At 39.4% G+C, this 13,481-nt stretch overlaps 1 protein-coding gene across 2 annotated transcripts in view; it reads left to right on the top strand.

The window, feature by feature from the left end:
• FRY (FRY microtubule binding protein) overlaps positions 1-13,481 on the top strand; it is a 121,604-nt gene that overhangs the window by 78,603 nt on the left and 29,520 nt on the right. For both annotated transcript variants that reach the window (XM_053456368.1, XM_053456369.1), the window contains exons 30-39: positions 1,403-1,502; positions 2,101-2,272; positions 3,030-3,286; positions 4,650-4,796; positions 5,679-5,847; positions 6,998-7,088; positions 7,484-7,566; positions 7,720-7,870; positions 9,191-9,294; positions 13,024-13,209. In XM_053456368.1, coding sequence (XP_053312343.1) covers positions 1,403-1,502; positions 2,101-2,272; positions 3,030-3,286; positions 4,650-4,796; positions 5,679-5,847; positions 6,998-7,088; positions 7,484-7,566; positions 7,720-7,870; positions 9,191-9,294; positions 13,024-13,209 — 1,460 coding nt within the window. The remainder of the gene's footprint in view (positions 1-1,402; positions 1,503-2,100; positions 2,273-3,029; positions 3,287-4,649; positions 4,797-5,678; positions 5,848-6,997; positions 7,089-7,483; positions 7,567-7,719; positions 7,871-9,190; positions 9,295-13,023; positions 13,210-13,481) is intronic.

Here is a 13,481-nt window from a genome sequence, read left to right as displayed (position 1 = left end):
GGACCTTAAAAAGTAATGTTAGAGATACAGATATATTAGTTTTGCTTCTGCCACATACTTTGTATCCCTTAAATTGTTTTTGTTTGCTGATTTGATGAAGATGAGTGGTCTGTTTATCCTCTCATCAAAATAAAAATGAGATAGATGAGACCAGATGTTCTATTCAGAGCTCGCGTGCGTGTGGCTTATGTTGGATCACTCAAAAAGCCTTTTGTTTGAAAGGTTAAACTGAACTAACAACTCCTTTTCTGCTTCTGAACTCCTCAGACCCAATAAATCAGTATTCTTTGGAATACACTCCTTGCCTTATTCTGATGTAGCAATGGAATCAAGCCATGTTAGATCTGATCACCCATCCCCAAATGCATCTTTTCACTTATTTTTCACTTCAATAAATATACACTCTGATCTTTACATTGTGCTACCACCTGTAAACTGAAAGCATGTCTTTTTTGGATCTTTAGATTTGATGGAAACTTCAACAACATAAAAAAATATTATTTAACTAAAAGAGCTCTTCTAACGGACACGCTGTGAGATAACCAAATAAACACTGACATTGAAGAGGTCTATCTCGTAGGGTTTCTTTAGGTTTGGTCATGCCAGCTGGAAGATGTAGGTGTGTGTCACCTATTTAAAGCTTGTCTGATTAAACTACTTTTTTCTTGTAAAAGCTTCCATTGAAGTCATGCCTCTCAATGTAACAATTAAAAAAAAGAAATAATGCACCAAGGTATCAGAGAAGTCATGAAAGAGTAAAAACTGAAAACCCTGCTATGGAAGAGACTTCAAATAATCAAATCCTGAGACATCTAGTCATTATTCCAGAACTGAAACCCGAAACGCACCCATTTGCTCTGCATGGATCCCTCACCAGATCAGCGCAGAGATTAAGGATTAGACCAATAAACACTTCAATTGTATCCATGACATTTGGGCTGAAAACATCTAACCCTGACCCTATTAAAATGCTTTTTATTTCAATGAAGTGCGATTGAATGTATATCAAAAGCATTATGTCGAGAAAACAGGATGTCACGTTTATTGGTCCTTGGTGGTCATTTCCCATTCTTTCCAAGATTCCACACATAATATATATTTATATATATATATATATATATATATATATATATATTCCTCTGCTCAGCGCCTTTTATGTGATGTAGGAACCATAGCCTGCTTTGAAGTCTTACTTGCCTTTGGCCCAGCTGCTGGACCCAAGCCATTGGGGACGTTAGTATAGCTGTTTTTTTCTGTTCGTAAAATTGATTATGAGATGTTATGGGCGCAGGAGGGTATGATTTATCATAGGAACGCTGTATAGGAACTTGTTTCTCTGTTGTGAGCCATGTTTTATTAGTATTGTTGTTATAACTATACTAAGGTGATTTTATTTTTCTAGGAATTATCCTTTCGACATAGTGACCCTGCTGAACTTGGTACTCTTTAAGGCATCTGATACCAATCGAGAAATCTATGAGATCTCAGCACAGCTAATGCAGGTATGTGAGGAGCATTTGGTTTGTCATGTGCGTTTAGAATCCTGCGCTTTCAGTATACACAGACTATAGCAAAATTATTGAATGCTTTTCATCTGGCGGTCCATAAGTGTCCCACAAGGGCCATTCACATTCTTCTTCAGTTTAACTTATGCCATACACCATACACCCAGTATCCCCCATTATAGGAGATCTCCTTTGCTGGGCGATTTTCTTGACAAAGCACCAGCATGGAAGCAGTTACGATCATTATTGTTTATTACTGTTTAATTTGCAAAAAGGCAGTATATACCGTATATATATATATATATATATATATAAATATATGTATGTATATATTGGGGGATTACTCCAGAGAGGACCAATAGCTGCCTTACCACAGGTGTATGTATTATATTATGATGGGACATCATTACATCATTTTAAAAGATTTTTGTCCATTGAAGAACAGGAATTGCAGTTGTCCTCATTTGTGTTTTATTTTATATATCATTCTCTCTGCATCTGAATCTTACAGTGCAAATTTGTTTTCTCTATAAAGCACATTTGGAGACTGATATGTGTATATATAGTAAACTAATAGATATATTTTAACCCACAGGTCCTCGAAGGAAAACTTTTTGTATATTCCAAAAAAGTGGCGGAGCAGAAGCCTGGAAGCATACTGTTTGGGACCCACGGGGTGCTTCCTCCTTTATACAGTGTGTCATTGATAATGCTTTCTAATGAGCTGGCTCGGATGTACCCAGAGTTGACCCTGCCGCTTTTTTCAGGTCTGTTGTGTAGATTTGTGGTCAGTAGTAGTACATAGATACAGAATACGTGTGTGTTTTTGTGAATAAAATAAAATCAATGTCCTTTGAGTCTGGAATTTAATTTCTCTAATTTTGCACATCAATGGTGCAAAGTTGTGTAGTCTTCACAAACAACAGTTTGTAGGTAAGCTACAACTCCCTGGTTGGACCGATAGGATTCAGTCTTCGCAGTGGCATCATGGGAAATTAATTTTCCATGCCTTTAGCATACGGTAACAAAATGGAGCAATCCGCAGCAACATTCTGTTGGTTGCTATGGCAATTAGACCACTTTTCTCTTTATACACAAACCCATGAATTCTTAAAAATGGTGGCACCTGCCTTGCTCACAAATTGGCCCATGCAATCTCTATATAATGTACAAAGCACGTAATTGCGCATGCCCAGCAGATGCCCATTCAGAATCATCCATCTGAGGCATTGCAATCCCACTGATTCAGCCCCATATTGTTTTGACTATGTATGCCTCTTACGGTTTTTTATGTTGAGTGCTCCCCTTTCTTTATATATATATTTTTTGCTGTGCATATTTTGCAGGTTCTGACCAAGCCTTAGGGTTGAGCAAGAAAAGTGGAATACTTTGACATAGGGGCAGGCTAAGCAATATATGGCCATATAGAGTGATGGATTCCCCAATCGTTATGCCTTAAATATGTGTTTTTGAATGGTATAAAGCTGAATTCTTGCTTTGTTTTGTTGGTTTTTCTATTCATAGAAGTGAGCCAGAGATTCCCAACAACTCATCCAAATGGACGGCAGATCATGCTTACCTATCTACTACCGTGGCTCCATAACATTGAGCTTGTGGACAGCCGTCTCCTGCTTCCAGATTCCAGCCCCAGCACTCCAGAAGATGAAGTTAGTGAGCGAGAAGGCGAAGTGACGAATATATGCGGGCTAAAAGGAAATGGATGGGGATCACCTGAGGCCACGTCTTTAGTCCTCAATAATCTCATGTATATGACTGCAAAGGTGGGTTATTGTGCTAAACTTTGAGTGCTCTCTAAATTGGTGAGTGCTGCTGGCCTTTTTATGCCTATGATGTACTGCTGAGAAGCCTATGGAATATAAAATATTAAGACAAGCCGGGCGTCCTATGGATGCTGTATATACAGCCCTAATTACTTTATACCGATATTGACTACTAATGAGCGAGGAAGCTACTTGAGAGGAAGCGTGATGATATGTGGTCTCTTTGTTATTATATGCTATCTTTTTCTAACAATATGCACTATATATGACTTGAGTATCACATCACGGGCATGTTATGTCATAGACCCTAGGTGTTACATGTATGGAAATATTACTGACTTGTACTTCTCTTCCTGCAGACTGGTTAATGTTTTGAAATACCATTTTAATGAATTACTCTGTAAAGCTCTGTGTGACGATGAGTACAAAGTGTTCAAAAATAATAATTCATACAATTTTGTTTTGTTGGATTTTCTCGATTGCAGCACTCTGTCGCTCCGTTTGAGTCGGTGTATAATTTTCATGTGCTTGTACTCTGATTTTAAGTTACCTTTGAGTGCCATCTGTCTCAAGGAATACATTTCACTCCTTCGTCTTCTGCTGGGAGATATTTATGTCTTTATAGCTCACACATACTAACAGGTGTTTGGAGCTTATAATACAAGAAATCTCTGTGGATCAAGTGGTTTGAAATGAGTGATGGAAACCCCACTAGGCCGCCGAGCCGGCAAATGTAACTCATTTGTAATTTTAGTTGAACTCTATATATATATATATATATATATATATATATATATATATATATATATATATACTGCCCATACCTGAAGATATTCAGCACTGATCATACTTTAACTAAATGTAGACATTTGGAAAATGTGTGCAATTACCAAAATGGCATCTTTATGCAAAAAGCTATAACTATGTATTTTTTCTGCTACGCCACCGACAGACAAGCTTATATGGAAGGAAAGCATAGAAGTATGAAATGTTCTCATCCCTCGATGCATTTACATCAAGGTGTAAGGCCATAAATTTTCACCCCCCCCAACAAATAGCTTAACTGAGTGCCTCTGTCCAAAGGACACTTACTTCCTTCCATCATAAAGTGTCACAGATTATACTTTCACCCCATTCTCATCACATTGACATGGCTTGGGACAGTAAACACAATAATGATGTTTTGCATATAATTGGAGGTTTGTGATGTTATAGAGGAATTAGTACGACTTCTTTCGCACAGCAGGGCTGCATGGTTATGCCTTATTGCACACACCCATGTGTGTCCATTGTTCATACGTCCCATGTTTTACTTGGAGGGTTGTGTAACTAGTTCATTTCAATCTCTCTCTTTATTTTGTAGTATGGAGATGAGGTCCCAGGCCAGGAGGTGGAAAATGCCTGGAATGCGTTGGCCAACAATGAAAAATGGAGCAACAACCTTAGAATAACATTGCAGTTTCTAATTAGTTTGTGCGGCGTCAGCAGCGATACCACCCTCTTGCCTTACGTAAGATTCCGAACATATCTGATGAGAGCCATGCTTACTGACTCCTTCGTACTTGTTGCGCAAACTTGATGGTGTTTTTCATATACGTCTGCATACCTCTGTCTGTTGCTAAGTAAACATTTTTTCAGTTTTTATAATTCTTCTGATTGCTGTTGAATGTCAGAGGACCTGTTAATCTCTATGGAATTATTTTTCCCCTTCTACTACAGATAATTTATCATAACTCTTGAAATATATTTGGTCCCATATGTATTTAATGTAATGGGCATCTATATTCCCACCTAATGTATCAATCATTTTTTTTTATATATATTGTTTGGTTACTATGGGGATAACGGTATAGCAGAAGGATTAATATAGAAGAGATATTTCAGAACACAACCTTGTCTTCATTGTTTCCTGGGCTATTGAGGCTATATGCGATATTCTTATTAATATATTAGTACATAGAGAGTATCACAGTCTTCAACTCATGAGTGAATCTGATTTCCGATTGTGTTCTGACTCAATATAAGCCAGTCTAGGTATAACCGTGAACAAAGTCCTACTAGAGAGAATATCATTTGTTTTCGGAACTGTCCCTAATAAACTGAATTTCTGATGCAGTAATGTATAGAAAGTCCATCTAGATACTAGGAGGCAGGCTGAGCTGCATCAGACCAACAGTTAAGATATCTTGGAAAAACTTTGTTTTGATAAATATCTGACATTTTAAGTAACAGCTGTCCACAAAGGATTTACAAACTATTTCCTAGACCGTTTTTGTATTTCTGAAAATTGTTTCCAATTATCTGTGACTGCTGGGCTATCTGAAACTTAAATCCCTACCTGTGACTTTCACAAGGTGCCTTTCATGTGAATCTTTCATGTATCTTATCACAGATCAAGAAAGTTGCCATCTACTTGTGCAGAAATAACACGATCCAGACGATGGAAGAGCTTTTATTCGAGCTCCAACAGACTGATCCTGTGAACCCAATAGTTCAACATTGTGATAACCCTCCCTTCTATCGCTTCACTGCCAGCAACAAGACCTCCGCCGCTCCCTCTGGTACTAGCTGAATACCTTTTGATCAATAATGTCTCATTCCCTCGTCTCCAGGCCTTTTCTTTCTTTGCTTTTACCTTTCAGCTGTAAAAGCGCTCTGCCAAATAAAGAATGATCAAAAGAAGCAAAGAAAAAAAAGGCTCATGCCCAGGAGGATTTTTGAGAAAGTCTTGTTGGATTTGGTTAGCGGTATTTGCTCTGAGAAATCCTTCTCTTTACACAGCCTCGTACATTTTATTTAAGATGTATTTGGAAGATTGCCAGCCTGTCACAGTTCTGATAATTTATATATATATATATATATCTTTAACCACAATTTTTAAAATATATGATGTGGAACACCTTTTTGTGCTCTGTTTTTATAGAAAACCTCTTCCTGAGCGGTGGTCTAAATCTTAGATTAAATTTGGTTTAATTAAGTCTGCGCTAGATTTTAAATTACTATTCGCTGTTCTTAGACCCTGCTTGAAAACAGATAATCCTTGAATTAAGGGGAGAACCCCAAATCTGGTGGTCTACTACCATCTTGGAACTGGTTAAACCAGCGCAAAGCCATATACCGTATTTATCGGCGTATAACACGCACTTTTATATCTAAAAAAATAAGTTTAAACCCTACCTGCGTGTTATACGCCGATAACTTTCTGTGCTGCACGATCTGCAGCCGCGTCTCCCGCACTTCCGGTTCCGGCGAGGGTGCGTGTTATACGCCGGTGCGTGTAATACGCCGGTAAGTACGGTAATTCCCCTGCGTGTGATTCTTAATGTATCAGGCATGCGTAGATCAGGAACCTACAGAATGTGGTAGTGAATAAGGAATTAAAAAGTGGTATACTCTGCTCTGATTTACACATCTCCACCTTGAATCCTTGAATTGAGTTGAAACAGATGGTTTTTGATTCAGTAAATGATTGCATTTAGCCATGCGCATGCTGAATGCTTATTCTGCAGATGTTTAGGAATAAGAAAACTTTGGGTGGATTGTGTTGGATTTCTACGAGATGCAGTTGTCTATCATAAGCTAGGACAACCCTGTTTTCGCATTTATATATAACTTTGGATACCTTATACTAAGAAATGGAATAAGGTAAAGTTATATAAATCATTTCAACATCACTAAGGACTATTTAGATGAATTATTGATCTCTTATAGGTACAACATCGAGCAGCAATACAGTTGTAGCCGGCCAAGATGGTTTCCCTGATGTGGAAGACATCAGAAACATTAAAGATACTGATGAAAGGTGAGTGATTTATACCCTACAAAGATATTATGGAGTGTTATCACAATATTTTGGAAGTGTGCACTTAAGTTTGATGATTGATAGTGGCTGACACATGGGCATGTGCAAAAACTTTAAGATACGACTGTTTGATTAGAGACTTTCATAATAGAAAGAAGGGGTAACTATGCACATTAAAGATTGTACAGATGTTACATAGGTTGTCACCGTATCAGTTGCCTTTTCCTTTTTGGGTAGTTAGAGAGGACCATGTAGTTAATTGTATGCATATAAACATACACACGTGCACAGATGCACACACAGAAGTACTTGTATGTGTTTATAGCCATGTCTCTATATTATATTAAATTATACACACTAATATATTTCTTAAATCATTGTTTTTCTTATTTAAGGTTTGGCAATGTGATCAGGGCACATACCAGACTTGAATCCAGATACAGCAATAGCTCTGGAGGATCATATGATGATGATAAAAGTAAGTATGACTACCTGTACATGTGAGAAGTGGCTGTGTTTTGTTCACAAAATTACATATCCGAGTCTCATAATCCTCTCTGATTAAAGTGGCAGTAAGATCAGCCCAGCTGTAACAAACTTTGAAATAATACTTGTTTCTTGTTTCCCGTAGATGATCCAGTCTCTCCTTATATTAGCTGGATGTTAAATATTGTGGAAAGTAACCAACCACAGCCCTTACCAATGCCGAGCAATGGAGGGTGTTGGGCTCCTCTTGTTGACTATCTGCCAGAAACCATTACACCACGAGGGCCACTTCATAGGTAAGGGTGAACATCACAAACATATACGAAAGCACTGTTCTAGAATTTACTGCAATGCTTCATAAAATCCAGGCATTTGTTTTTTCAGCTACTGAAAGTCTATTTTAGGAATGAATAAAATGTTAAATGGATTAATATTGTATTAAAAGGTGGATACTATCATCTTCCCTGTGTATAACCAACTGTTAATATAGCTGAGTGAGCCCACATTAGCGCAAACTAATGGTTCTATGAATAGCTCCGGTTTGTGATAGAAGAGTACTAGATGACCCAAACCTGTCCTCTATTGCAGACAACTCAGCACCATCTGGCTGCTCCCCTGTGATCATTATACCACATTTTAACTGTGATCATTTAATTATAAACTAGGCTTATCTGCTAAAGAACTATGTGCTTAACGTTCTTTGAAGTGCGGTTATTCTAGGTGCACGCTGGGTTACAATTCACCAACAGTTGCACCTGTAAGATACCCTTGAAAAGTAGAGGTTAATGTCATGTTAATTGACGCAATTCCCTCATTAATCATATTTGTCTTAACAAAGCCAAGAATTGACAGATTCTAACCCATTCTGCCTCTGGGACTGATCTACGATCAGATCGCATATAGCTTCCAGTAAATGTCTGGATCTGGCCTGAGATAAGCTTGTTTTTGTTAGAGCATCGCTGTGCGTGCCGATTCCCTCTCTGAGTTATCACCGCTGACATATTTTGCATTTCATTTACTGTTAGTGTTGAAAAGACGCTGGGAAACAGAAAGCAGACGTCTCCCACCGTATCATTATTTACAGAAATCCAAAATACTTAATATTTACATTTTCACCACATAATATATCTGTGGTGCTGGAATTCCTCAAACTAGGTCTGTCTGACTTTGCTAGATATGCCCCCTTGTAATACTTTTTGTGCAGTTTAATGTGATTTTGTATGTGCTTCTTCTTTTTATAGTTCTGTGCACTGCATACATTTATACGTCACTGTTTACAGATTAAAATAAGCAATATATCTGGATGTGTACCATTGGAGAGGGTTGGAGTGGAGGGAGGAAATGTCCAGTATTATAATGCTAGTTGTGCCACGCTGGGCTTCCATGACTTTCAAACTAAGCATACAAATCTGTTCATATAGAGAACACAAACCATAAGTGGTTTTAGTAAATGAATTCCAATCCGGTTCTCTGCTCTTCAGAGTAGAACGGCATGAACTGCTATTATTTATGTTGGGTTTTAATGATATGTTGGGACCCATAAACTGTTATTATTTATGTTGGGTTTTGATGATATTGCTGAGTATCTTTTCGCTGATTGCTTTGTGTTCGTATAGGTGTAATATTGCTGTAATATTCATGGCGGAGATGGTGGTGGATCACAGTGTGAGAGAAGACTGGGCCCTTCACCTGCCGTTGCTGCTGCATGCGCTGTTCCTAGGCAAGTAGACAAAGAGTGGATCATTTGAAAAACCAAGCTGAACGATGACCGTTTGCAAGTAAAAGAATCCATGGAGCGATTTGCAAGCATTAAACTTCACATTAGTCCATGCAGAAAGGACCCCAAAGAGCGTTTTTACACGACGGGTGGTGTAGCGGGGATAATTACTATACTCTGTGCTGTGTTTGGGGACTTCAAGGTGGTTCAAGTCATCACTGTCCCAAAGACCCTTATCCAGCATTTAGTGGGGGGATCATGGGAATTGTAGTTCAGTAACTGTATTCGCACATAGTACATCGAAGAGCCAAGATAATAAGAAATAATAGGACTGGGTTCTGGTGTAATTAGACATTAAAATCACCTCTGTATCAGTTTTCTGATGTAATTCATTCTAATTAGCGAAATAAGAGGATTTGTTTTGAAATTCTAAAACATGTTTCCACCGGCTTTTATCAGATCCTGCCCAGTCTCAGCGATAGTGGCACATTGTTGGCTGAGACGTGGTGTTTGTGTGGAGTTAGATTCGAGAAACTTTAGACAAGCCAGAAACGTGTATATTTAGAAATGTAATTAGTGAGATGAAGCTTTTTCAATTTGCGTCCTCCATGTGTGTGTCCTTAACGTTATCTGCTAACTGGGCTGGCCTGCGCAGGCTGATTTAGCAAGGTTCCTCCAGTATGTTACGTGGATTATCATCCTGTATTGAATATATTTTGTGCTTGTAACCTGCAATGAAACCTGAAGTTGCTGTTTGTGGAAGGCTGGATGATTTCCACAATGTTCATTTTAGATACGTAATAGATATTTAACTGTGAAGAATCCGAGTGATCACAGTGTGTATACACTATACACAACGTTTGGGGTCACTTAGCTGTCTTCAGGGAAAACCAGGAATTGGTAGCTGTGCCAACATAATTGCAATAGGGTTTTCTAATGATCAATTCACCTTCTAAACGGATAAACATGGACAAAATTACAAAATGAGCTTTTCTTTCAAAAAGAAGGACATTTCTTAGCGACCCCATACTTTTGAGCAGTAGTGTGTATATATATATATATATATATATATACCGTATTGGCTCGGATATAGGCCGCCCCCGTATATAGGCCGCACCCTAAAAGTTTGGTGCTTTTTTAAAGAAAAAGTTTTTTTCTTTAAAAAAGCACCAAAAAAAAACATGCTGCCACTCTGCCCCCCCCGAGATATGCTGCCACTGTCCTCCCTCCCCGAGATATGCTACCACTGTCCTCTTCCCCCCCCCGATATGCTACCACTGTCCTCCTCCCCCCCCGATATGCTACCACTGTCCCCCCCCCGATATGCTACCACTGTCCCCTCACCCGATATGCTACCACTGTCCTCCTCCCCCCCCCCGAGATATGCTGCCACTGTCCTCCTCTGCCCCCCCCTCCTCGACTTACCGGAGCAGACTCCCGGGTGTCTTGCGGGGCCGGCGAGGGACATCTAAGCAATACGCGTATGCAACTTCCGGTACCGGAAGTTGCATACGCGTATTGCGTAGATGTCTCCCGCCGGCCCCGCAAGACACCCGGGAGTCTGCTCCGGTAAGTCGGGGGTGGGCAGAGGTAAAACGCTTAGACAACCTCCCGTGCCGGCACCCCCCCCCCGTGGAAAGTGCTGGCAGGGGAGGCTGTCTGAGCGTATCGGGGAGTAGGATACGGGTCCCCTGCACCGCTGCGGGGGATCTGTATCCTAACCCCGCTGCCTGCCCGGCGCCCGGGACTGCATGTCCCGGGCGTCGGGCGCTAGACCCCGAATATAGGCCGCACCCCCACTTTAAAAACTTAAAGTGGGGGGAAAAAAGTGCGGCCTATATTCGAGCCAATACGGTATATATATATATATATATATATATATATATATACAGTGTGAGGCCAGTTTATCATATGAAAGCAACAAGCTCCAGATTATTATCTTTTATTTATATAGCGCCAACAAATGACACAGCGCTTCTTACATATATTCAAAGGAAATGAAAAGCTAGAATTGACAGACTAAGATAAACCGATACATTAGGTAGGGGGGGCTCGGCTTGCAAGCTTACAATCAGATACTAATGAAAAGGTGCTGACATGATGATGTCAGCCTTATATTTACAGGCGGCTGAGGCAGGTGAGTGTCTGTCAAACAAGTATTTAAAGTTAGGTCACTCCCTACGTCACCACAGGACAGGACACACGCGATGGACATGACACACACGATGGTGAACGCACCTGCTGCCCGTCTCTTCTATCGGAAAGCTAAAGCAAATACAGGGTTTTAACCCTTTCGTTCTCTTCCTCTGGTGACACTGCGTAACATTGTCGGGCTTTTGCTGATAGCCCACTTACAACCATTTAACATTATGTGACAGAGACAGCAATAAACACATGGTGTTCTATAAATTGTTTATTCTGTTACTCCGTATAGTTGGCATCATTAAAAAAAAAATACATTTTTTTTCTCTGAACTAAGCTAAACATCAGACCACCGTCTTTGATTTATTCCGCTGTTTTATACTTCCTGAACCTAATAAAACTTATCCATAATAAATAAAATCTGTCTTTAAAACAGTAAATGATTGTACACAAGGCTACTATCTGGCAGAGATATGTGTGTAGCATTGGTGCACATTACGGGGAGTAAGAAGTAATAGCCATAGTACTTTCTAGGCAGCCTTGCGGAGAACCCAACCCTGAAAGCGCATTTTTGGAATTTATCGTAAATATAATAATGCAAAATAAAATAGATGCTATCACCATAGAAACCAGCAGGAATGGTGCTGCTGATCACGCATTCAGCTGTATGCTGCGGCCACTTTTTTTTTTTTTTTTTACCTAATCGCTTTTTTTTTTTTTTTTTACCTAATTTTTTTTTTACCTAATCGCTTTTTGTAACCCCCAACATGAAGCCACTCAGAAGAAATGTTTCAGAGCAAACCGATAAGCGGATTAAATACTAAGAGGAAATAGAGCTGTAACAGATCTAGAACGGTAATAAAAATACAAATTGGATTTTTTATTGGAAATTGGCAAACCGAATGGGGCCACGTTGTCCTCATTTATATTCCAAGCGTACTTTTTAATAGTTTCTGCCCAGAAATGTCAGGACATAAAAGATGAGCCGGCCGTGTCCTCGTTCATGATGAGACTGGGATCCCGGAGCGCAGGGGGGCTTGGTACACAATGTATCGTTCCTGCCATGTTCCTGCCGTTACCTATCATTATCCAAATGGCCGCTGACGTTGCACTTTAACTAAATACAGCTTGTTCGTTTCCAGAATAAGCACTTTTATTTGAGAAGCCAAGCTGATTTAAATTCACAAGTGGCTGCGATCTTTTAAATCATAAACTGAAAAAGCTAAAGGAAAGCTTTATTTTAGGCCACACATTTACAAAAAAAATTACTGCAAGTGTTTCCGGCATTTAAAATGTCATTATGGATAATGGAGATTATGCACTAAACTAGGGGTTGCAGGACCTCTGCAATGTGTTTTTCCTACATGACGGGCCGAGTCAGCCCTGCATAATGCATAGTTAAATCAGTGAGATGACTTTTCATTGATTATGAACTATACAGCCATGCAGAGAAACTCACTGGCATTGGCCCCTTATAATGCGTAGTAAATCTGCTCATTTTGCAAAACCGATTAATAGTGAATCTATCTCAGTTAAGTTCCACGACTTTAACAACGTTAACAAAACTCAATGACTTTTATTTGTTTTCAGGCCTAGACCATTACCGCCCGGAGGTGTTTGAACACAGCAGGAAGCTGCTCCTCCACCTTTTGATCTCCCTCTCTTGTAATGGCAATTTCTCCAACATTGCTTCGGTTCTCCTGCAGGCCCGAGAAGTGAACGAAGCCAAGACGCTGACTGTGCAGTCATCCTGCCATTCAGAATATCCCTATACAGGTACGCAGGTCAACATACATAACGTTACCTAAAACATATCACAATAAAGATATTTCATATGATAAATAATATTCCAGGAGAAATGTGGTTTGGTTGGCCGTCATCTCTATGCTATTTGTGAAAGTCCAGTGATGTCTCATTCTATGTACTGGAGATCTAGTGTAGAGTATAATGATGTTTAATAGTTTATGCAGTCATGTAGACAATTAATTCCATATAAAATGTACGTCATGTCTGTGATGAGGTTTAAATTTTGATGCTGTTTATTGGTG

This window comes from Spea bombifrons, chromosome 2, assembly GCF_027358695.1.
Source record: "Spea bombifrons isolate aSpeBom1 chromosome 2, aSpeBom1.2.pri, whole genome shotgun sequence".
NCBI classification, from domain to species: domain Eukaryota; kingdom Metazoa; phylum Chordata; class Amphibia; order Anura; family Pelobatidae; genus Spea; species Spea bombifrons.
The sequence above is the reverse complement of the archived record's forward strand: the minus strand, read 5'-3'. Positions and strand labels throughout refer to the sequence as shown.